Below are 24951 nucleotides of genomic sequence, written 5' to 3'. Positions count from 1 at the left end.
TCTAGAGATTCAGATAAGCAGATTCTTACAATATTTGTCCTTTTATGTCTGGCTTATTTCACTTAGCATAATATTTTTAAGGTTCATTCATTTGTAGACATATCAAAACTTCATTATTTATATGGCCAAATAATATTCCATTGTAAGGATATATCACATTTTGTTTATTGGTTCATCTGTGGATGGACACTTGGGTTGTTTCTGTCTTTTAACTCTTGAACATTGTCTGCAGTGAACACTGTTATACAAATATCTGTCTGAATTTCTGTTTTGGAATATACTTAGGAGTGGAATTGCTGGATCATGTGGTAATTCTATGTTTAGCTTTTTGAGGAACCATCAAATAGTTTTCCACAGTAGCTGAATAAACCATTCTACACTTTCACCAGCAGTATCCAAGAGTTCCCATTTCTCCACATCTTCACCAATACTTGTTACCTTCTATTTTCTTGATTATAGCCCTTCTAGTGGATGTGAAATTGTATTTTGTTGTAGTTTTGATTTACATTTCCCTAATGGCTAATGAAATGCATATTGACCATTTATATATCTTCTTTGGAGAAACATCTCTTTAAGTCATTTGCTCATTTTCAAACTGGTTTATCTATTTGTTGTTGAGTTGTAGAAATTCTTTATATATTCTGGATATTAGACTCTTATCAGATAGTTGATTTGCAAATATGTTGTCCCTTTGTGTTTGTTACCTTTTGGGTCTATTTTTAAATACAGTTTTGTTGAGGTATAATTGATATTCCATAAACTGCTGGACAGTTGAATAGACAGTTGAATAAGTTTTGACCTGTGAAGCCATCACTATAATCGAGGTAATGAGCATATCCATCATCCCTAGAAGTTTCCTCATGGCCCTTGGTGAGTCCTTCCTCCTGTGCTTCCTCTCTCTGTCTATTAATAATAATGATCTAAATACCCTGGAGTTGACACAGAAGCATGATGAGAAGATACCCGGTCTGGGGCTCAAGAGATCAGACCCCAAGTGCCCTGGCTTTCTTGCCAGCAGATGTGTGATTTTGAACCCTGGACCTGCTTCCTCATCTGCACGTGACAGGGTTTGTCTATCAGTGGTTCTCATCCACTCTGGCTGCATATAAGAATACCCATTTGAGGGGCCGGGTGCAGTGGCTGATGCCTGTAATTCCAGCACTTTGGGAGGCTGAGGCAGGTGGATCACGGGGTCAGGAGATCGAGACCATCCTGGCTAACACGGTGAAACCCTGTCTCTACTAAAAATACAAAAAATTAGCCGGGCATGGTGGTGGGCACCTGTAGTCCCAGCTACTCGGGAGGCTGAGGCAGGAGAATGGTGTCGACCCGGGGGGTGGAGCTTGCAGTGAGCCGGGATCGTGCCACTGCACTCCAGCCTGGGCGACAGAGCAAGACTCCATCTCAAAAAAAAAAAAAAAAAAAGAATACCCATTTGGGAAGCTTTTAAAAAATATTGATGTCTGCCCTAGACCCTTTAGACCAGAGTTACTGGGGGTGGGGTGCTGAAATCTGTGTTTTTAAAAAAACTTTCCCAGTGAATCCAATGCATAGTAAGTTGAAAAGATTTCCAACACAGCCTTCATGTCCCAAATTCCATGATTTCTGTAACATCTTGTATTTTTCATATTGATTTAATTTTATTCTTTCAAAAACACCACGAGGTGGGTAAGAAAGACATAGCTCATCCAAAGACATGAAAATAAGTATGCAGAGTAGGGAGGATTTGAGGAGATATGAGGTAGAGTGGGGATGAGAAGGTAGCAGGTGTTTTCTGCTATTTCTGTTATTCCCTTTGATTGCTGTTAAACAAGGTGACACCAACCTGCAATGGGAGGCAGCCAGTAGTTGCCAGGTAGGGCCTTCCAGGGTGGGGTTATTATGGACTGGGGCTGGCTTTGCTGGTATGTGTACCCAGAGATGAACAGATTCTCAGGTCTAACTCATTCTAGTCCCAAGTATATTGATATTTAAGATAAAATGCCATCTTATTCATTGCTGGAGTCTGCTGTTATCCACTTAACAAAAGAATGGCTGTTGCTGCCCTAGACACCCTTCATAGTCTTTATGGTAGCAAAGTATCATCAGTGAGCACAGCTATAGCCTGAGGGATTACTGGGTGAGTCAGTGAGATGCTTTCACCTTCTGGTAGGACCCAGTAATAGTGTGAACCATAAGTGAATGGTGGCCTCATACAAGAAGACACAAGTTGGGCGGCTCCAAAACTGGTCATTCAGCACCTCCCCTGCATCATCCTACTCCTGGCACTTCCCTTCTCTCTGTTCAGCCATTGCAGGCACATCAGTGGTGACTCTCTCACGGGTACAAGAAGTCTGCCACAGTTCTAGGCATTGTAAGCAGGTGGACAAGTAAGGAAGAGAGGTGCTCCCTCACATGTGTCTCTTTTAAAGAGCAATAAAATTACATTCCTGAGGCCCCTGGCAGGCTTCTCATTCAGTCCCATTCATGAGGCTTGGGTGGCATAGCTGTTCCTAAACTCATCACTGGTAGGGAGAGGGAGACCAGCATGATTGGCTTAATCCAATCACAACTGTTGGTTGAGGCTGGGAATCACTGGCTTATTCCAATCATGGCTGCCTGCTTCTGGAGTGTGGCCATGTGTGGAGGGTGAACTCCTGAATATAGTTGGGAATATTCCAGCAAGAAAGACACATTGGTGGATTGGCTGCTCCTTGGGGGAGCATGAATCGGGACCAGGAGGCTGGGTGTTCTTGAGAACAATGTAGTCCGCACAGTGGAGAAGCCTCATGTCCAACTGCTGCCCCTCCTGGGAGTTCACCTTCCTGGTGAGTCAACCACAGCTCTCCCTCCTTGGCTGGCATGAGATTAAAAACCAAGCACTCATGCTGCTTACTCTGTTCTCCGAGCCGACCACCCCGAGTTGGTTAATACCTTCTTTATTCGAGCTGTTTAGATTACAGCCTTCTTAAGTTATATTCTTGTCCTGGGGAAGAAACCTTGTCGCCCTGATTGGGCTTCACTTCCCTGCTTTTTCAGTGGAGACCTGGGGACACCTTGCCCTTGTAAGGTGGTTTCTGCAGATATCTGGTGCTTCCATGCAGATGTCTTGATTGTTACTAAATTAACTCTCAGAAGGTCACCTTATCTCCTTGTTCCAGGGGCTCTGTTCTCTTGCTTCTGTGTACAGGCTCTATTAGCTACCTCTCAGGGCTGTTGGAAGATGCTCTTCAGATTGGATCAGGTGGACACGTGCGTGGAGGTTGAGTCTGGCATGTGGGCAGTATGCTGGCAGGTGGCATGGGGAGTCGGTCTGGGCAAATACAAATATGATTGTAATGCAGTCGGGTGTCAATTCAGCTGGGAATACAGGTTATTGGTCCATTGCCTCATCGATTTTTGCAGGCTGAGCCTTTGCCTCATTGATTTTTCACTTTGGACTGAATCTTGTTCATCCGTTCACTAGAGATTGCTTCATTTCTTTCCAATTCTTTTTTTTTTTTTTTTTTGAGTCTGTTTCACACTGTGCCACATTGTACTGCCCTTACTCACTATAGGTTCCTAGGAAAATCTCTGCGACGTGGAGAAAGGCATTTAGCCTCCTTAAGCTTCACTTTCCTCATCTGCTCAATGGGGATGGTAATTCCTGCCTAAAATGCCTACAAGCTTTGAAGGCAGTTGGGTATCTGGGAGAGTAGCTCCTGAGAGGTGGATGGCAAGATTTCCTCAGTAAGGGAATTCTTACCTTGCTGAGCAAAATAAAACTCAGACTCTAGACTTGGCAATGGAGGAAGAACGTCTACTTGAGGAGGTGCTGAGGTCCTGCAGCCTCAGCTCTTGTCTAAAGATTCAGTTTTTTCTGCCAGTAACTGCAGCTTTGGCCACATTGGGTCCAGAGAATGGAATGCATCTTCCCAATAATCTACATCCTAAGTTTGGATTTACAACTGTCCATTAACTTCTAAGAGCATGGCTAACATAAGGCTGGACATTTAACAGGATTTTACCCGGGGCCTGGGGGTGATAAAAGTGAAATAAATAGAGAGAGTTACTATAACAAGTCAATGGGGTTTCCAAGTTATGGTTTATTTTGCTTCATCAGTGTCTCTTGTAGAGTGGCCCTGTTTAACACCCATTGTGCCACCATGGGGCAGGGTCTCTTTGACCACTTGCCAGACCCTCAAGACCCCTTAAAGTTTAGGCATGAAGACTATGCACCAAAGAGGGATGGGAGGTCCCTGTCATACCTGTGAAGGTGTGCCATCAGTCCTAGTGATCTATTTGAGAGCCACCTGGATGACTGCCACTGTAAATTGTTCACCTTCTTGAGAAGCCATGTCCAACCCTCACAAGCATAGCCTTACCCCATAGGGCAGGACAGAAGAGTCATTATCCCCAAATAAAACAGTAGCCCCTACAGGGGCACCAGGAGTACATGCACTACAGGCAGCAAGGAAGTGAGCCATTCAGGCAGGGCACCTTAGAAGTCAAATCAGCAATTTGGGTGTGAGGGTTGGCGGGGACTTTGAGTCTGGGAATGAACTAGGAGGGGATGAAACTGAAACCTACACTTTGTTGAGATAGACTCATTTTATCCTTCCTCCTTTCTCTACGTTTGTTTTCCTGTCAGATTTCTTATAATCAGAGAAAATTGTGGCCTCTCTCATCTGTGCTAAGCGGATCAGGAGAATGCAGTTGTCACAGGCATGCAGGCATCTGCCAGGAGATTAACGGGAGGGCTGCTATGTCTCCATGGGGCCATGGTGATGGAGGATGCAGTGTGTTCCATGCATGAGCCTTCGGTGGGAAGGGAATATCAAGGAGTGCAGTCTATACCACTTGCTCCCATTGCTTCTCCTCACCTAGAGGTTTTCCTTCCAGAACTAAATCTTGAGAGCTTGGGTTTTCATTTCAATAAGTGAAACAAATTGCTTTAAGTTTCTCAATTTACTTGACAGGGTTTTAATAAAGACTCAGTGAGAAAATAGATATGAAAGTGCTTTGAGGAATGGAAACCAACATGCCAGTATTTCCCAAGGTGTGTACCATGGAACAGTGTTCCCAGAGGTCATAATAGGGGTTAAGCAAGAAAAGCTTCCTTGGTCAAACAAGTTTGAGAAACCCTGGTTCACAAACCTTCCATGGGTTTGCTTATCAAAGCACCACCTCTCAGGACTTTTAGTGAGCTGACATGCATCATGGCTCCCCAGGAGGGTGGTGCAGTGTTGCTCATACTTGCTTAATAGGGGACTCTTTCAAGGCAGAGCCTTGGGAGGGACTGGTATTCTTCTCAGTGCTATATTATTATAATCCTATGGGTCTGGAGATGCAGGTTGGTGAAAGGGGCATGTTTTCACCCAATAAGGCATTTGTTCACACGTTTTCTCTAGGTCTTCCCTTTCTCACCTGTGTCCATGAACTGGCAACTGTAAACCGGAGTTACTTAAAACCCAGAAGTTTCTGATGCCCCCGCAAAATGGATCTTTATTAAAAACCATCTTTCATGCCTATAATCCCAGCATTTTGTGAGACTGAGGTGGGAGGATTGTTGGAGTCCAGGAATTCGAGACCAGCCTGGGTAATATACTGAGATTCAACTATACAAAAATTTAAAAAATTAGCCAGGTGTAGCAGCCTGTGTCTGTCTTCCCAGCTACCCAGAAGGCTGAGGTGGGAGGATTGTTTGAACCCAAGAGTTAGAGGCTGCAGTGAGCCGTGATTATGCCACTGCACTCCAGCCTCAGCGACAGTGAGATCGTGTCTCTCAAAAAAACAAAAACAAAACAAAAAACACCATGTTGTCTACATGTTACCACATGAATGAACCTTGAGGACATTAAGCTAGGTGAAAGCAGCCAGACACAAAGGGAAAATACTAAATGATCCTACTCATATGACATACTTAGGATAGTTAAATTCATAGACATAGAAAGTAGAATGGAGGTTGCCAGGGGCGGGGGGGTGAGGGGATGGGGAGTTGGTATTTGATGGGTACAGGGTTTCGGTTTGGGAAGATGAAATGGCTCTGGATGGCAGTGATGGCTGCACCATGACATGGATATACTTAATGCCCCTGAACTGTATGCTTAAAAATTGTGAAAATTGTAACTTTTATGTAATGTATATTTTATCATGAGTTTTAAGCATGTTAATATGTTTTTTTAAAAATAGTCTTGCTGGGTGCGGTGGCTCACGCCTCTAATCCCAGCACTTTGGGAGGCCGAGGCGGGCAGATTACGAGGTCAGGAGATCGAGACCATCCTGGCTAACACAGTGAAGCCCCGTCTCTACTAAAAATATAAAAAATTAGCTGGGCGTGGTGGTGGGCACCTGTAGTCCTAGCTACTCAGGAGGCTGAGGCCAGAGAATGGCGTGAACCCGGGAGGCAGAGGTTGTAGTGAGCCGAAATCATGCCACTACACTCCAGCCTGGGCGACAGAGTGAGACTCCATCTCAAAAAAAAAAAAAAAAAGTCTTGCCCTTAGTCTGAATTATTTTGATTTCAGCCTAATTTCCTTCAGACTGGCCTTTAGCCCTTCACTGGTTTATATAACGGGGCACCCAGGACACTCTTTATGACTTGAGAGAAGAGAGGGCTCCTTGCTAAGAAGTATATGATCAATACTGTTTCCCCTTTTCCATTTTCAGTCCTTTAATGTTATTAACTTTGGTTGGGAATTTATGAAGTTTATAAAGTAGCCTGTACTGCATAAGCATCTGTAATTTCCCTTTGGTAAAATCCAGTTTGCTGTGGTAGTTCTTCCTTCACAAAAAATAAGCATCGAATTCTAGGTTCCTCAGTAAAATTCTTTCATTGACATCCCCTTCTTCCAGCCAAGGACCCTTGGTACAATCTCTGCATCTACACATGAGCCATCACAGTTACAAGGCCACCATCTCTATGGGGCTTATTGCAGGGTTAGGTTGGTGTCTTAGCCTCACTTCATTTTAGTTATTGAGAATCAGCTTCTCATCCAGAGAATAGGGATGACATTAGCATCCTCCTGGGAGCATGTACATGAGATGCCTTCTGCAGAACACACAGTGTGGTTCTCTGTGAGTCACCTCCCTTGATTGTTCTCTTGAGCATCAACCTGGGCCAGGTGGGGCCTCTAGACAACCTCACCCTTGACATCCTAAAAAGAACTCTTGTCTTCTCTGCTCCTCTGCCCTGATTTCCCCATATCAGTTAAGTGGTACCAGCACGCACCCAGACCCTCAATCCAAAAATCAAGGAGGTGTGACTAAGTCCCTCTCTTCCACCCCCTCGTTTCCATCATTACCAGCAACCCCTGCTTCTTTTTTCTTTTAGGTCTTAGCACTATCTGAAAATAGTTATTTTTCTTGTTTATTGTGTGTCCTCCCTATTAAATGTAAACTCCACGAGTCCAAAAACCTTGTTGTCTTACTCATTGCTGCACCCCCAGAATGTAGGTTCCCGGTGTAGAGTCTAGGGAGCTGAATAAGTGTTGGTGAATGAATGCATGAAGACATGTGCCATCTTCCCTGCCTGCTGCTTAGCTTCTTCAGACTAGCCCTTGGCCCCTGAGAGCTTGCCCAGTGGTGCCACCTCCTTGAGCTCCGTTGTGCACAAGCTATCAAGGCCTATCAAGGTGACAGGCCAGAACAGGTCAGAAGGCTTTTCTCTCTTCCCAGTTAACATCTGTGCATTTATCATGGGCCTTCTAGACAAATTTCCCTTCCCACTTTTGCTATACAATCCCCAGTGATGACTCTGGTGAGTGGCTTTGGGGTTTGTTTATTTATTTATTTTGAGACACAGTCTCCCTCTGCCACCCAGGCTGGAGTGCAGTGGCACGATCTCAGCTCGCTGCAACCTCTGCCTCCTGGGCACAAGTGATCTTCCTGCCTTAGCCTCCTGAGTAGCCGGAAATGCAGGTATGTGCCACCATGCCTGGCCAATTTTTGTATTTTTTATAGAGATAGGGTTTCACCAAATTGCCCAGGCTAATCTCGAACTCCTGGGCTCAAGCAGTCTGCCTGCCTTGGCATCCTAAAGTGCTGAGATTACAGGCATGAGTCACCACACCCAGCCAGCTTTGGCATTTATTAGGAAGGTATTGGCTCAACAGAAGACCCGAGGCGTAGAGAGAGGAAAGGCACGACTTTGGGAAAGTTAATGAGATTCTCTGATACCCGAAGTCATGCCTCGGCAATAATCCTAATGGGTTGGGTTGGGGTGGTCATATATGTTTGGAGCCATGAGTGGTTTATTGCCTGTGAAGGAGCTTAGAGAAGGCAAAGCATTCCACCAATGAGAGGTGGTGATGGTTGTGTTGATGATGGAGTTTTGGGTGGCATAAGAGTAGGAGGGCAGTGGGAGCTGGCAGGTGTTGTCCCCTCTGCATGGAGCATGCGGTGTCTGTGTCCATGGAGCTGATCCACAGAGTGGATTCAGAAGAGCTACCGAGTCTACTGAAAGGCCTCCTGGGTCTTGCAGCAGATCTGACCCTTTATCACACCCCAGCCCACCTCCTGGCCTCTCTTTCCCCATGGACACAGCTTCTGAGCAGGTCCTGAAAGGGGGATGTCAGTAGCATCGAACATGAATCCCCCCTGTGCCAGGCCCTGCCTTGGGCCCTCCACCAACATGCTCCTTTCTGTATTCCTGTCACCTGAAAAAGGAAGAGGGCATGGCCAAGTCATAGGGGTGCTGTGGGAGGGAACCTGTTATGTCAGGAGCTCTGGCAAGAGGGCCTGGTGCTGATTTCAGAGGTAGAGGTCGGCTTACTGAGGACACATCTACTTTACAGTCATGGGCACCTGAGAGGATGGTGTCCCCGGTGTTTCACCCTTCTGTGCCCGGCTTTGTGAAGTTGGGGAGTAAGGGGATGAGACTTCCTGTTCCTTGCCCAGGTGTTGCTGGCACAAACACAGAGATAGGGTGAGGTTTCATCACAGTCCAGGGGTCAGGGGAGAAAGAGCTGGGAGATGGGGATGTGTTAGTTAATTTGGAATCATTGCCAGAAACTGCACATCCCCTTGGCCATTTGATTCACAGGCGTGTGCCCAGTGGGAAAGGCAGGATGACTTGGAGACTGGGACCCAAACCCTTAAAGCACATGTTAATTCTTGGGAGTAAGGAATGAGTGGGACCAAAACAACCTCTTTACGATGTATGGCATGTTCTTCTGGCATGTGCACTATATATTACACTTGTTACTTGATCAATACTAAATATTTCTTAAATTTAGTGTTGTCATGGTGATACAGATTATTTCCAAACTTTATGTCCAAAAATCCTCTATTCTGCTACCCCCTTACATATTATCAGGTAGTAGTGCCTGGCCCCAAAACTTTGTTGCCGTCATTCTGAATTTTTTTTTTTTTTTTTTTTTTTTTTTTTTTTTTTTTAAGGAGCAAATATAGCTCCGTTCAGCTTCCGGCTGCAGCGGAGATTTCTGCCAAGATTTTCGGCACACAGCTGAAATATGTTTTGTATTTTATGAGCTTTGGCTCATCGTGGAATTAAATAGCACTAATTACATGAATATAGACCAGCAAGGGAGACAACTGTTCACTTCCTGATTTTCCGGGGAATTGAGAAAGAAGAGAGGGGGTAGAGGGACAAAAGGGGCCTGGAGTGAGGCGCTCCCACTAGATGTTGGTGACAACAGAAGCACTGTCATTTGGCTGAGTGAGCCCCAAATAGCCTGCTCCCCCACAGTGCCAGTGTTTGGTGGGATTATGGGCTTCCTCGAGTGAAGACTCTGTGGGGCCAGAAGGTGGGTGGCTGAGCTGTTGGGGCGGCTGTGACAGGGGCTGGTGGGGGTGATCAGGCCTTTTAGGAGTGGAGGGGTGGCCGGAGAGATGCTGAGGTCCAAGGATCTGAGTGTATGGACTCTCGGCTCGGTTTTTCCAAAACCTTGCATATATTATCATTTCTAAACTCACTGACTGTTTTTACAGTTAGAAAAGTCTAGCTAGAGATTTCACACCAGTCTGTGGAAGGGAATATTTCCATTTCTTTTTCTTACTTGCTACAGGTAGGAAATGAAATGGGTCAGATCATGCTGGCAGAGTCAACCTGTTGAGGGGTCTAAATTAAGCCCTTGGGTGGGCGGGGGAGTTTCAATGCTTGGAGGCCTCCTGCTGGCCTCCTGCTATGGACTGAGGTCCTCAGAGGCCGTAAGAAGCAAAGGCCTTTCCCGGAAAGATCAACTTGCTTGTCAGCCTCAGTGAAATGGACCAACACCTGAGATGTTAAGAATGTGCTTGGGCCTTTTTATCTAAGGGAGAAAATAGACTCCAAAGAGTGTGACTTACATCCACTTAACAGATGAGTATCCCGAGTTCTCTGAGGGCAGGCTGTGGAATTCAACCCTGGCAGGCATTCCTGAGGCTCCCCACAATCTAGATTCAGGCAGCTAAAAAGGCAACTTAAGCAAAGATGCAAAGAGTCTTTGGAGAGAAACTTCAGTACCAGCTTTTTGTCACCCAGTGAACACCACCCCTGGGTGTTGTAATCATCACATCATGTGGCTCTGCCCTGCACCTCCACAAAGGCGGTTTGTGGAAACTTCCCAACCTCAGTGATAGCCTGTGTTCTGTGAAGCCTACATTTCACTCTCACTTCTGGATTTAGCACAAGAAGAAACTGGGTGATCTCTCTTCCCCATCCTATTTCCAGAAACACCATTTTACAGATGGGGAAACTGAGGCAACAAGAAAGAAGGGCTGTCACTTAGCAGGACGTGTCTGGTTAGAATGACCTGATGCCAATAGTATCCTTGGCCATGGCAATTCTGAGAGGAGGCTTTTATGGGTGACACTGGCTGATGCATGATTGGCTGCGAGCTAAGAACATCCCACTTCTTCCCTTGACCATGAAAGGAGAACAAGGAGCTCATTTGGGTGAAGACCACTGAATGTGGCTTTGCCTACTGGGGCCAGGCCAGAGCAGCTAGAGAGGCTACAGGGAGTGTAGGTTAGAGTGGCAGGCAGGGATGCAGTGAGCCTCCTCTCCTGATGAAAATGTCAGCTGGGCAAGCCTCAGGCCACATGCACGAGACAGGGATTCCTGGAGAGGTGACTATCCCCAGCCTGTGGTGACACCCAAGCCCCTTTTCTGTGGCCCCTATGTCCACTCAGGTCTTGGGGCAGCAGAAGTGACAGCAAGTCTCCCTTTGCTACAGCTTAGCAACTTCCCATGGTGTCCCCCCCATTTCTGTGCACTCAGAGGCCAGTGGATCCCCTTTGAAGACCAGGAGCCAGTACCCCTGGACAGACCCTGGATAGAGTATTCATCATGGGCTGGGTAGGAGACAGTGGCCACATAGGTGCCAGGCTGTACCATTTTGCAGAGCAGGTCTTGACACCAACTCCAGCTGGGGCATCTGACTCCAAATTCCTGGCTGGCCTGTTTCTTTAAGTGAGATGCTGGAAAGAAGTTTAGGATTCTATCCTCCCCAAGCCAGGATCCTATTGAGAGTGCTGTGTTTTTAAAGCCTCGCTGCCACACTTGGAGTAAAGGAAGCCATTGCCTAGCGACTCCCCCGCCCCAAGGCACAGTGCCTGGAATCTCAAGGCGATCTCCACGTGGTAATGGAGAGTTTCACATGGGGCTGCCTGGGCCTCGGCTGGAGCTCCTGCTCCACTCTGCTGGGAACGGCAGACTTGGCCAGGGAGAGGTGGTTTTGTACCCTGAAGGAACACCCTCCAGGCCAAGGACAAGGGGGCCTGGGGGAGGGAAAGGAAGGAGGGTGTGGAAACCATGTATAAACGCCTCAGAGGTCCAGCTGGGACCTGATCTCTAAATGGAGAGGCTCACAGGCTTAGCCTCCTGCAGATGCTTCTTCCAGGCTGGGTCCAAAGGCTCTGTCCATGGTAATCACTTCTCCTCAGCCCCTTTTAATAAACTGGGAAGTAAGGATGAAGGAAGCCCTGTGTAGCTGAGCTTGGTGCTGGATTTCCCTGGGACCGGGCTGGTTGCCTGGCGGGGCCAAGACTACATCAGTGCCTGGCCCTCCATCGCTCCCTCTTCCCCATCTTTTATACTTTTCTCCAGCCCTCCCACCAGTCATCAATTTCACAGTTCCCATCTCTCAGAAGAGAAGCAGAGGCAGAGGGAAGCACACTGGAAGGAGGGCTCCCATGGCCCCTGCTGGACTGCTGCTTCCTGGATTAAGGCTGGGTTGTGGCTGAGCCGACCCCATGAGGCCCCACCCGCACTGAGACTGCCAAAAGCCAGCAGTGACCGTCTCTTGGGAAGACAGTTGCTTTGACTTGACTTTTCCCCCTAGTGATAGTGATGGGTTTTGCTGTGTCAACCCTACCCTCTGGCTCTTTCCTTTGATGAATGAGACACACATTTCTGAGATAGCCAGCAACAAGGGGCAGGGGGACATTGAAGGCTGGGACAGATGGAGCTGCAGTGAGGTAGCCAAGTACATGGGGTCAGTTGTCTGTCACGGGCCCCAGACTGTAGCGAGCTGCATGATTGGGCCCTAGATGGGTGTAAATAGAATTCTCCATGGAAAGATGTAAAATAATTCATGGCTCCCACTTCTAGAAACCAAGAGTTTAAAGTAAAAAAAATGCAGACATGAAAAAATACCGATCTTACTGAAGATGCTATTTTGAATGCACAGATTACAAATTGGAGTAGAAATCTACAAATAGCATGTGTCCATTTTGTTTGCATGGATCAATGAGTGTTTGAAGTTTCTTAGATGAAATGGGAATGAGGCCTCTTGCTGCTCCCCAACTCCCTCACTGCCCTCAGCTGCACACACACTTACCTCCCTGGGCCCCAAACTTGGAAATGGCCATTGAGCAGGAAGATTTCTCTATCCTGTATATGTTAGCTTGGCCATCTCCTCTCTCTGGGCTTAGCCACTTGCAATCTGGCTTTGGAAACAAGGGAGGGGGCTGCTGACATCTAAAGAGAACTCTTCCTAGGGCCAGAGCCTGATGTACCACAAAGAACAGAGACCTGGAGCCCCCCAGCATTAGGTTTGAATCCCAGCTCTGAGATGCAATGAGCTTGCTGTGTTTCTGCCTGTGAGTTAGGGTGAGGTTAACTGTTGTCACACACAAATCCACAGTTTCAGTATTATCACAGTAAAGATTTCTTTCTTGTCTGATGTTCCTGGTTGGTGCACAAATCTTACATCTTGAGGCTCCACCATCCTATAGGGCTTCAGGGTCCTCTTTGTCCAGCTGGGTGGTGAAAGAAACTGTAGAGAAGACACATTTATTTCTTCCCTGCTTTGGCGTGGAAATGTCACCATGAACTTGCTATTCACACAGTCACACCTGGATACCGTGTGGAAATGGAGAGGCTGGGAAATGTCATCCATCGCTGGTGGCCGCCTCTCACTGACTTCATACCAGCAGCCTCACGCATAGGGAAGCCCGTGTTATTTGTGAAAAGTTAGCTTCCTGGCCAGGCGCGGTGGCTCACGCCTGTAATCCCAGCACTTTGGGAGGCCGAGGCGGGCAGATCATGAGGTCAGGAGATCGAGACCATCCTGGCTAAAACAGTGAAACCCCATCTCTACTACAAATACAAAAAATTAGCTGGGTGAGGTGGTGGGTGCCTGTAGTAGTGCCAGCTACTCGGGAGGCTGAGGCAGGAGAATGGCGTGAACCCCGGGGGGCAGACCCTGCAGTGAGCCGAGATCGCACCATTGCACTCCAGCCTGGGTGACAGCGAGACTCTGTCTCAAAAAAAAAAAAAAAAAAAAAAAAGAAAAGAAAAGTTAGCTTCCTGTTCCCAATCCACCTGCACAATTGAGATGAAATGACCTGTTGTACAGTGTTGTAGGAAGTTCTGGGTTTCTAATAGAGGCTGAGACGGGGAGGATCTGCAGAGCTTGCCAGTGGGACAGCTAGAGGGGCCTCTAGAAGACCCTCAGCCCCTGGAGAGCAGGGACACTGGTTTTGTTTGTTTGTTTTTTGTTTGTTTGTTTGTTTGAAATAGAGTCTTGCTCTGTCACCCAGGTTGGAGTGCAGTGGCACGATCTCGGCTCACAGCTGCAACCTCTGCCTCCTGAGCTCAAGTGATACTTGAGTAGCTGGGACTACAGGTATGTGCCACCATGCCCAGCTAATTTTTTTTTAGTAGAGACAGGGTTTCACTATATTGGCTAGGCTGGTCTCAAACTCCTGACCTCAAGTGATCCACCTGCCTCAGCCTCCCAAAGTGCTGGGATTAAGGCATGAGTCACCGCTCCTGGCAGGGACACTGTTTTTTGCTCTGGAATGTATCTATCCTTTGCACCCAGTCCAGAACTCCTCATGTGGTATGTGCTCCATCAATAGTTGTTGGCTGAATACAGGAGTGCATGCTGACTTCTAGCAACTGGCATCTCCTGCATTGTGGCTGTTTTCTGTTGTCTGTTTTCCATGCTGCAATTTTATTTTCAGGCTCAGCTTCTTCTATTCAACCAGGTCCATACTGATTTCCTTTGCTGCATAGGATAGTGGTTCTCAAAGTCCAATTTGCTAACACAAGACAACTTTTTATGATATTCCAGCTGGTGGACCGGTTGGTCTCCGTAAATCATATATGAAAGATGTAGTTTCTCTGATGCATTTGAACTCATGTCCTAATAAAAATAAGAAAAAAGGAGCTTTACCTTTAAATACAAATAAATAAATAAATAAATAAATAAAAGGACACAATGGAGTATTTTAAGTATTTATAAGCCCTTGTTTAGAACAGGGTACAACCAGTTTTTTAGGTTGGTCCCTGTTTGAGTTGACAGGCTCAAAGATTTACTTGAACCACCAAGATTTACTTTGTACTTTAGCCGTATGTGATACCCACTGCCATCTCATATACTCTGCTATGGAGCATGCATGCATGCATGCATTCATTCATTCATTCATGTGTTTCCAAACATCTATTATACACCTACTGTGTTTCAGGCTCTGAGCTTGGAACTAGAGAAAAGAGGGGCAATATATAATCCTTGTCCTCGAGGAGCTCATATTTTTAGAGTAGGAGACAGCATCAATGGACAAATATAACAGAGTTTGTAAAATGTAAGACTCTGGTGGCACTGGTTCCTGCACTAATATATAGTAGGGGCATCTTAGACCAGTGGCTTGATCAGAGAAGGTTTCATTTGAACAATGAGTCTAACTCAGGGCCCGGAAGCATAAATTGGTGAAGACTTCCCAAGAGCTCTGCTGGTGCAGCTCCTACGGCAAATGCTCAGCAGACAGGGAAGTGTTGTGTTTGCTTCTGAAAGTTGGTACATAGATATGCACACATATTTGAACATCACTTGGGAATATGCCTTGCTGTCTGTAAAACCATAGTTTATCTCTGTGGGCAGTGGAAGGCACAGATCTGTTTGGCTTGTTCACTTGATCCCATGGAATAATAGTCTATTAGAGAGGTTGTGGTGGGAGACACTGTACTCTTTGGGATTTTTCTGTGTATGGGTTAGGATTCTTACATCAGCAAGTGCCAGAAAACAGAACCCAAACTGGCTTCTGCAAAAGGGGAATTTTTTTTTTTTGACTCACATAACTGGAAAGTACAGGCATAGAGCTGGCTTCAGTGGACACAATGGAGACATTTATAGGATGTCGCCAGGCCTGGGACCCAGTACTCTCTAACCTTTGGCTTAGTTCTGCTCTTCTCAGTACTTTGGCTTCATTCTTCCAGCCTCCTGTCCCCTGCTCCCACCCCTGTGATTACAAGATGGCACCAGCGGTTCTTAGGCCCTTGCCTCTCCAAGGTCACATCTGGTGGAAGAGCTAGAACTTTCTCCCCCAGTATCCCTATCCAAAGCCTGTTGCTTGTCGGAGACCTGATTTAACCAGTTTCTCATTCCTGAGCCAATCACTACACCCTGCCCACCTGTGTTCTGTGCTGAGTGGCTCAGGCTTTGAACCAGAGGTGGAGTCAATTCCAGCAGAAGTGTTTGGGCAAAGGCACAGATGCCCGGAGGATAAATGAATGACAGCAAAAACAACAGGTATGCACCGTGTCTGAAAGTGTGTTTCAAATTTTTTTGACCATGACTATATTAGTTGGGCTTCTTCAAAGAAAATAGAACCAAGAGGATATGTGTGTGTGTGTGTTTGTGTGTTTGTGTGTGTGCGTAGAGACAGATTGATTTAAGGAATTGGCTCACACAATTTTGGAGGCACCAAGTTCAAAATCTGTAGGGTAGGCCTGTAGATGGGAGACTTAGAGAAGAGCCAATGTTGTACCCAAGTCCAAAGGCCATCTGCTGGTAGAGTTCCCTCTTGCTCAGAGAAGGCCAGTCTTTTGTTCTATTCATGACCTTCAACTGATTGGATGAGGCCCACCCACATTATAGAGGGCAGTCTGCTTTACTCAAAGTCCACTCTTATCCCAAGACACCCTCCCAGAAACTTCCAGAATAATGTTTGACCAACTGTCTGGGCATCGTGGCCCAGCCAAGTTGACAAATAAAATTAACCATCCTAGGGATCCAGTTACATCACACATATTTACATCACACTCAATATGTAGTTTGCTATATAGTGGGTAAAATGAAAGTCTCACCAGCCAGGTGCAGTGGCTCACGCCTGTAATCCCAGCACTTTGGGAGGCCGAGGCAGGCGGACCATGAGGTCAGGAGATCGAGACCATCCTGGCTAACATGGTGAAACCCCGTCTCTACTAAAAATACAAAAAATTAGCCGAGCATGGTGGCAGGCACCTGTAGTCCCAGCTACTGGGGATGCTGAGGCAGGAGAATGGTATGAACCTGGGAGGTGGAGCTTGCAGTGAGCTGAGATCGCGCCACTGCACTCTAGCCTGGGCAACAGAGGGAGACTGTGTCTCAAAAAAAAAAAAAAAAAAAAAAGTCTAACCAAACAGTGCTTATCTTTTCTATGTGACATACTAGTATTTTCCCTTCTATTTTATTTCATTAAGAAGAGTACCTGGCCAGGTACGGTGGCTCATGCCCATAATCCCAGCACTTTGGGAGGCCGAGGCAGGGAGATCACTTGAGGTCAGGCCTTCAAGACCAGCCTGACCCAACATGGTGAAACCCCATCTCTACTAAAAGTACAAAAATTAGCCAGGCATGGTGGTGGGCACCTGTAATCCCAGCTACTTGGGAGGCTGAGGCAGGAGAATCACTTGAACCCCTGGGAGGCAGAAGTTGCAGGGAGCCTAGATTGTGCCACTGCACTCTAGCCTGGGCGACAGAGGGTGACTCCATCTCAAAAACAAAACAAAACAAAAACAAAAACAAAAACAAAAAACACCTGTGACTCACCTAATTCATGGTGTGTTGTGACATGAATTTTGAAATGCCATCCTAGGGCACATTTTCTGAGAATCCTATTACCCCATAGCAAAAGGTCTGAGGACCAGAACTCCGTCCAAGGGGCCGGGGAATATATTGTGAATAACTGAGTGAGGCCTGAAGAGCTCAGCTCTCCAATGCCCAACGTGACTGTGTGTGACCTCAGCCAAGACCTGTACCTGTTCATGCCTCGGTTTCCTTATCTATAAAGAGGGCATACTTATAAATACCTCATCTACCTAACAGGGTTGTCATGAACAAGATATTCAGAACAAGGCAATATCCATGAAAACACTTCATAAACTCTAAAGTAATTTCACAGGGTAATTGCTATTTTAAATGACTCTATAATAACTTTCCTCTCTACCACTCAGGAATCTGAGAGGATGGAGCTATTTCATGAAAATTAGTTTCAGTTCTTTGAAACTTGATGCCTAAAACAAAGACAGCCCCAATTTCTTTAATCAAAATGATGATCAGCTTCTATAAATGAGTCCCATCTCCCCCGAGACTACTCAAAATTAAAATCTGATTTCAAAGAAGGGAAAACTATAGTGTGTTTGGGTTGGGTTTGGGGGTCTTTCAGTTCTGCCTTCTTACCCACTCTACGTAGTTCGGTGAATCCTTCGGGGCAATTGTGAAGGTTATTTGGTCCCATTACTTGCCTTTAAGAATCAGAGTTGGGCTGAATGTAATTTCCAATACTTGGTTTTGAAACTAGCTAAATGGTGACTTGAGAGCGAAATGGTGGGTAGGCTCTGAAATTGGGGTGGGGGTTTCCTAGGTTGGGATTACTGCTTACAAGAAATGACATCCTGGAATGGAAACCCCCCTGGAAACTCTTGCTTTGCCAGATTGGAGCAGCCTTAGACAGCTCAGGGAGACAGGGGGCTGGTGGCTCTTCATATCTGTGGGTCCCAAGCTGGACGGGGTGTCACCTCTGTGGTGGTTCCTCATGGGGTCTTTGGTGAGGCAAGCTGGAGCTCACATCCTTATTTTCCCCTTTTCTCTTCCATTTCTCTCTTATTTGTTTTCTAATCAGTCCCTTTCTTGGTGTGTAAAATGAAAGGCTGGTTATTCCCAGTACACGTTATTGTTTCTGTAGGCCCCCCTCATCTCTGGGTATTGTAATCTCACCGTCCCCAGATGAGGGTGACAAGTGTTTGAGATGCATAACTGTGTCTCCTTTCAGTGTCTAATAGAAGATACAGAATGAGCCATGACACCTTTCTGCTCAGTAAATTCATAATTATAGGATTCTTCATCTCGCCTCTTGCAGAGGCCATGGGTCCATGTGTGTGTACAGTAAGGCAGGTCGTGGGGTAGGCACACTTTCCCTAGCATATGGCAGGTTGTGATACAGAGACTGTGCGAAGTTCCCTCCTCAGAAAAGTTGGTGGCTGAGCCCCGACCTGCACCTGCCTGTCTGGAAGGGGGATTATCAGCCCTGCTGGAATTTGGTTGTTGGCAGAGATGTTTTGAGAGCCCTGTTAGCCAGCAGAGCATATGGTGCCCAAAGAGCAGTCTCTTTCAGACAAAGGCTGGAAGCAGCTGCTGGAGTGAGTTCACATAAAGTCACAAGAGAGGCCGGGGTGGTGGAAGGAGCATGGGGTTGACAGTGTGAGACCCAATCTTACACTGTTTTCAACTCAATGTGTGACCTCTTGCAATTCCATCTGACCTCTTGGATTTCAACTTCCTTGTCTCTAAAATCAGGGATTGGGAATCACTAAACTGGATTGTCTCTTTCAGATGAAAAACTTATAGATTCTTCTTTGATATTTGAATTTGCACAAGCAATTCAAGGTGAACCATCTTGACTCTTCATCACTCATCTTGAGATGTACCACCAGGTACCATCTCATTATCATAATCCTAATCTTTCTAATCCTATTTTAATCTTGCTAATGATAACAATGACAGCAACTGTCATTTCCTAAGCACTTAACTGTGCTGGGCAAAGGCTCTGTGCAGCTGCTGCTTTACAGTCATTAATACTTTCAGAGGTAAACCACAGAACTCACCCGATCGGTGTTATCTACCAGCTTAGGCCCTGAAGGTCAGAGAGGACTTTGTTTTTCTCCTGATACTGGTAGGTGATATCCCAGGATTTCTGTTTGGGGCTTACAAGAGTTAACAAGGGCTTCTAATTGCTCTATCTTCTGGGCTCTGGAATTGTGCATTTCTAGAAAAGTATGAATTTTGCAGTGATTGAAACCTGGACTTCAAATCCAGTTCTGCTACATCTTAACCAGCGTCCTTGCAGAGCTAAAGTTTCCTCATCTGAAATAGGAATAAGACAATTCTGACCCCAGGGAACAGTGGTGAGGATTATGTGAGCCAAGCTACGTGAAAGTATTTGCATGAGCTCTGGGGTGCAGTGAATGCTCCACGGATATTGATACTCCTCTCTGCTTCCAGCCCTTCTTTCTGCCAGTCAAGAAACAGTTGTTGAGCCTCCTCTATATGTCCAGCTGTGAATGTGTTAATGAGCAACACAGACCCAGCCCTGCCCTGTGGAGTTCACAGAACCTCAGCTCCAAACTCTCCTTCTGCAAAGGCTAAGGCTAAATGGAAAGGGAGAGGCTCCTCTCTGGGGGCCTTTGCTCTTTTCCTCTACCATGTCATTTCGGTCTTCAACACTGCGCATTTCAGTCTCAACTTCCCAGTGACATGCTGGTAAGGCTGAAGCTCTCTCTTTTCAGCCTCATCTTCCACCTGATCCATTCACGGACTATGTTCTCCAGACGTACTCTTCGTTGTACACACCCTCATGTGATATGCCCACGCTTCTCCCATAGAAGGCCTTTCCCTTCGTGCTCTGCCTGTCTTCTCGAAGCTCACAGCTCAGCCCAAATTCCATGCCCTCCCCAAGGCCTCCTGCAGCCTGCTTCTTGCCCTCTCTCACCCCAAGTTAGAAGTCTTCCTCCTCCTAGGAACTTTCAAAGCACTCTTTTGTATGCCATGTGACTTTTCGTCATGCGCATCAGTTCAGGTTCTGGTGGTATCGGCCTGATTTGACTACGCGTTCTCTGAGGATCCGATCCTTGGGCCCCACAGCATCTTGCACATTTTGTGTGTGTTCTGAGCAAACATTTGCCACATGGGTGAATGAATGAAGGCCCTTGGCTTGCAGCATTGCTCTTGGTTGTGGTGTGTTCCACTAACCAGTCTTCCTCCTCTGATATTGACTGGAGAAGACCTGTGCTTTTCATTAGGATGCTGGCTGTCAATGCAAAGTCTTTATTTGGTTTTCTTCCTTCTTCTCTTGGTTTCCATCTAACCTAGTGTTTGCTCCCTGCTGGGGAATTTTCTATTGCTTAGTGATCTACCTCTTCTCATTCTCCACTTTTGAGGTGTTTGGGGGTGAATGAGAAAAATTCCACAGAGCTGAGATGCCCCCAGATAGAATGTTGGCAATTCCTGCCCTGAATTCTCCCAAACTGGAAGAAACATAAAGCTGTCCAATGGGAACACACGCAGGAAGCATCTTGAATAGAAAGAGACCCTCAGGATGGGAGGTGATCTTGTTCCTCGGGGAGTTTTGTATTTATTTGTTTATTTATTTGCTTGACCGCTTCTTAAAGCATTTTTTTTCTCCCTTTAATGAAAACCTCTCAGAGGAGGTCCTGCTAGGGGAGGAAGCCAAGATCTGCCTTGTTAAAATGACATTAGGACTCAGGGTTGGGCAGCGAACCCAGAGGACCTGGTCGCTGCTGCAGTGTGAAGAGATTGAGGATGTGGGTTTTTAATTTGGCCTCTTCATCCAGCAGAGGAGGCAGAGAGGAAAGTTTCTCCTGCAGTAGTAGGTACAGACACAGAGAACTGGAGGCAGTGGCTGTAATGGACAGCCCCCAAGAAGGGATCAACCTTAACTCTTCTGCTGCATGGGACAGGGACCACGGTACAGCCGCACCTGTGCAAGGCTGGGGTGAACTGCGATGCTTTAGCAGTTAAGATTGCGAACCTGCACACATTTACACTACTCATATTTGGAGCTACCTCTACCACTTATAGCTGTGCAAGTTACATGACTCCCCTAAGCTTGCTTTCCTTAGCTATAAAATGTGGCTACAATAGGATGTACTTCGGAGGTCTACCAGTCAGGGTGCCAGCAGGTAATAGACAGCACACACAAATTTGGTCCTTTGAGAAAAGGTTAATAAAGGGGCTATTCATAAAAGTGTGGCTCTTTAAGGGGCGATGTAGTATGGGGGGATAGTAATAGTGAGGTCCCTGTTACCACCTCTACGGCCAGATGGGGTCCAGCAGGAGGTGGTTCACAGAGCCTGGAGATGGAGAAACTGTGTGCAGAGGCCTACTGTGGGGAACACCGGACAAAGCTTGCAGCCAGTGCAGGCAGCCCCGCCTCCTGCCCTTCCTCCCTCCCTCCCTACCTCCCTCCCTCTTCTCCTCCAGCCAGTCTTTGTGGATGCTGCCTGCTGGTGGCACCTGACCCGGGTGACAGTGCTGGACACAAATTCAGGCACTCAGTAGATAACGGCTGTTGATCATTATCATCATCATCATCATCACTGCTATTATTATCATGTCATTATCATCACCACCATTATCATTACTGATGTGTCCTCCTGGGGCCGCTGCCACCCGGCTCTGACTGTGTCACATGCCTGTGGTAGGGGTTGACTCAGTCAGCCTCCAGCACCCCCCGCCAGTGCAGTTCTGCTCAGTGTGTTCAGAACATTTTGAAAGTCCAGGCAGACAAGCTGTGGGGTGACATGAAGCCACTGGCGTTGTTATCCAGCTCATAGTCTTCCCTTTCTCCAGTAGGGGAGACTGCATTGCTGAGTCCTGGCCCTCGAAGGGGACGACAGTGCCTGAGTGCTGCTGTGCCGCTGGGACCCGCCTCTGCCATGAAAGCCATGCCCTGGAACTGGACCTGCCTGCTCTCCCACCTCCTCATGGTGGGCATGGGCTCCTCCACTCTGCTCACCCGGCAGCCAGCCCCGCTGTCCCAGAAGCAGCGGTCATTTGTCACATTCCGAGGGGAGCCCGCCGAGGGTTTCAATCACCTGGTGGTGGATGAAAGGACAGGACACATTTACTTGGGGGCTGTCAATCGGATTTACAAGCTCTCCAGTGACCTGAAGGTCTTGGTGACGCATGAGACAGGGCCGGACGAGGACAACCCCAAGTGTTACCCACCCCGCATCGTCCAGACCTGTAATGAGCCCCTGACCACCACCAACAATGTCAACAAGATGCTCCTCATAGACTACAAGGAGAACAGGCTGATTGCCTGTGGGAGCCTGTACCAAGGCATCTGCAAGCTGCTGAGGCTGGAGGACCTCTTCAAGCTGGGGGAGCCTTATCATAAGAAGGAGCACTATCTGTCAGGTGTCAACGAGAGCGGCTCGGTCTTTGGAGTGATCGTCTCCTACAGCAACCTGGATGACAAGCTGTTCATTGCCACGGCAGTGGATGGGAAGCCCGAGTATTTTCCCACCATCTCCAGCCGGAAACTGACCAAGAATTCTGAGGCGGATGGCATGTTCGCGTACGTCTTCCATGATGAGTTCGTGGCCTCGATGATTAAGATCCCTTCGGACACCTTCACCATCATCCCTGATTTTGATATCTACTATGTCTATGGTTTTAGCAGTGGCAATTTTGTCTACTTTTTGACCCTCCAACCTGAGATGGTGTCTCCACCAGGCTCCACCACCAAGGAGCAGGTGTACACATCCAAGCTCGTGAGGCTTTGCAAGGAGGACACAGCCTTCAACTCCTATGTAGAGGTGCCCATTGGCTGTGAGCGCAGTGGGGTGGAGTACCGCCTGCTGCAGGCTGCCTATCTGTCCAAAGCGGGGGCCGTGCTTGGCAGGACCCTTGGAGTCCATCCAGATGATGACCTACTCTTCACCGTCTTTTCCAAGGGCCAGAAGCGGAAAATGAAATCCCTGGATGAGTCGGCCCTGTGCATCTTCATCTTGAAGCAGATCAATGACCGCATTAAGGAGCGGCTGCAGTCTTGTTACCGGGGCGAGGGCACGCTGGACCTGGCCTGGCTCAAGGTGAAGGACATCCCCTGCAGCAGTGCGGTGAGTCCAGGGAGGGCTGCGGGCTGGGATGGTCGGGAGTGTAGGATGAGAACCCCAGCCTTGTAGCCCCCATGGGGTGTGTATCATCCTTCCCCTTTTGCAGATGAAGCGAGTATATCCCATCCCATCTCTGAGTCTCATTGGACCCAGAGTTACTAAATATCCTGCAACTATGACATTGAATGTATAAGAGTCAGAGTGGGAGCTGAAACATAAATTCCCATCAGAGTACTTTTCTCTGCCCCATATTGGCTCACTGGTTATGACGGGGAGTGCTGGAAATGGGTAGGAATTTTGTCAAATGGATGTCATAGGGACTGGGCATGGCTGGAGTCTAGATCACAGTGTGCTGTAGTGCAAGACGCATACACACCCTTTGTACTCACCAAGCCTGCAAATAACTTTCCTGGGAGCTTAGAATAAAACCATAGGGTAGAGGGAGAGGAGAATGTGAGGAGTCATCCTACATTTGGGGTAGATAAAGAATTTCAGGAGAGGTGTGTTTTTAGCCCTTTGTATGTCTTTAGGAAATGCTAAAATGAGAGCACAGTCAGGTAAGAGTGCAGCGAACACATAGAGAAAGCAAAGTTAACTTAGAAAAGGGATGGGAAGGGACAAATCGTGTTTATTGAGCACCTTCTGTGTGCACAGTGCCTTGGAAGAGACATGTGAGAAAGTCAGGAAGCAGCCCGAGAGCAGCATGGGATGATGGATGAGCTGCGGGGAGCCAGAGGGAGAGCAGGAGAAGGGTTGGCTTAGGGGTCTTCGCATGGCTGGTGGGTATGGCCTTGCTGGGTGACCCCAGGTGAAGCGGGGGACACAGACTCCTGCCTGTCGCAGCCTAGCTCACGTGTGCCCCACCATGAAAACCATCCACCTTCTTGTGGCTTGACTGTTCCTCTTCACAATGGTCGTGTTTTTTCACAATTATTCTTTGGGTGACTTGAAAGGCTCAGCTATCAGCATCTTCTGTGTTCTTGTGCTTTTCCTTTTATAACTGTGCATTTTAAAGATTATGAACCTAGTTTGAGAACATCAATTCTATAATTTTAATTTGGGCAGAAGAAGAAATGAAAATGTATCCATCGGACAGAAGTACGCATCCATACTGATGTGATTCTTGACTCCTTAAACTTTGATGGAGTTCCATATTAGGAAATGTATTTTGGTTGTTTAAAGAAGTGTAAATTTCCTTTCATAAAGTATAACTATGTGCCAGGCAGATCTCAGTGGGGACTGGCACCCTCCCCAGCCAGAGTGTGGAGAGGCCATCACTCTGGTCTTTGGGATTTGGGTTGGAGATAGGGAAGAGGGAGGAGAAAGATGGTGCCCTGGCATTAGGCTTAAGCTGTTTTCCACTGTCAAGTCTTCCAGGCACTGGGCCGGCTGAAACTAAGAGATGTCATCTCTTCTTGGAGGTCTTGAAAAGCCAGGAGTTCCCTGATGTCACAAAGGAAATAGGAGAGGTGCTATGGACCAAGCAGGGAAGCAAAAAGTTGACAAATCAGAGCCAGACCAGAGAATGGAGGGGACTCCACTGTATCTACTGAGCCTTCCTAGCAGGTGACTTAACCTTTGGGAATGCCTTCTGGAGCCCTTTGTTTGGGGCAGTAGTGGAGCCACTTAATAAAGTCCATGAGACA

At 47.1% G+C, this 24951-nt stretch overlaps 1 protein-coding gene across 3 annotated transcripts in view; it reads left to right on the top strand.

Moving 5' to 3' along the window:
* The window catches only part of PLXNA4 (plexin A4), a 457179-nt gene that overhangs the window by 49002 nt on the left and 383226 nt on the right, over positions 1-24951 (top strand). For 2 of the 3 annotated variants that reach the window (XM_055284053.2, XM_055284056.2), the window contains exon 2: positions 22035-23308. In XM_055284053.2, coding sequence (XP_055140028.1) covers positions 22121-23308 — 1188 coding nt within the window. In that variant the 5' untranslated portion in view covers positions 22035-22120. The remainder of the gene's footprint in view (positions 1-22034; positions 23309-24951) is intronic. The other variant, XM_055284054.2, reaches the window with a different exon arrangement.

The sequence above is a fragment of the Symphalangus syndactylus genome, chromosome 6 (assembly GCF_028878055.3).
Source record: "Symphalangus syndactylus isolate Jambi chromosome 6, NHGRI_mSymSyn1-v2.1_pri, whole genome shotgun sequence".
Classification (NCBI taxonomy): Eukaryota; Metazoa; Chordata; class Mammalia; order Primates; family Hylobatidae; genus Symphalangus; species Symphalangus syndactylus.
The sequence above is the reverse complement of the archived record's forward strand: the minus strand, read 5'-3'. Positions and strand labels throughout refer to the sequence as shown.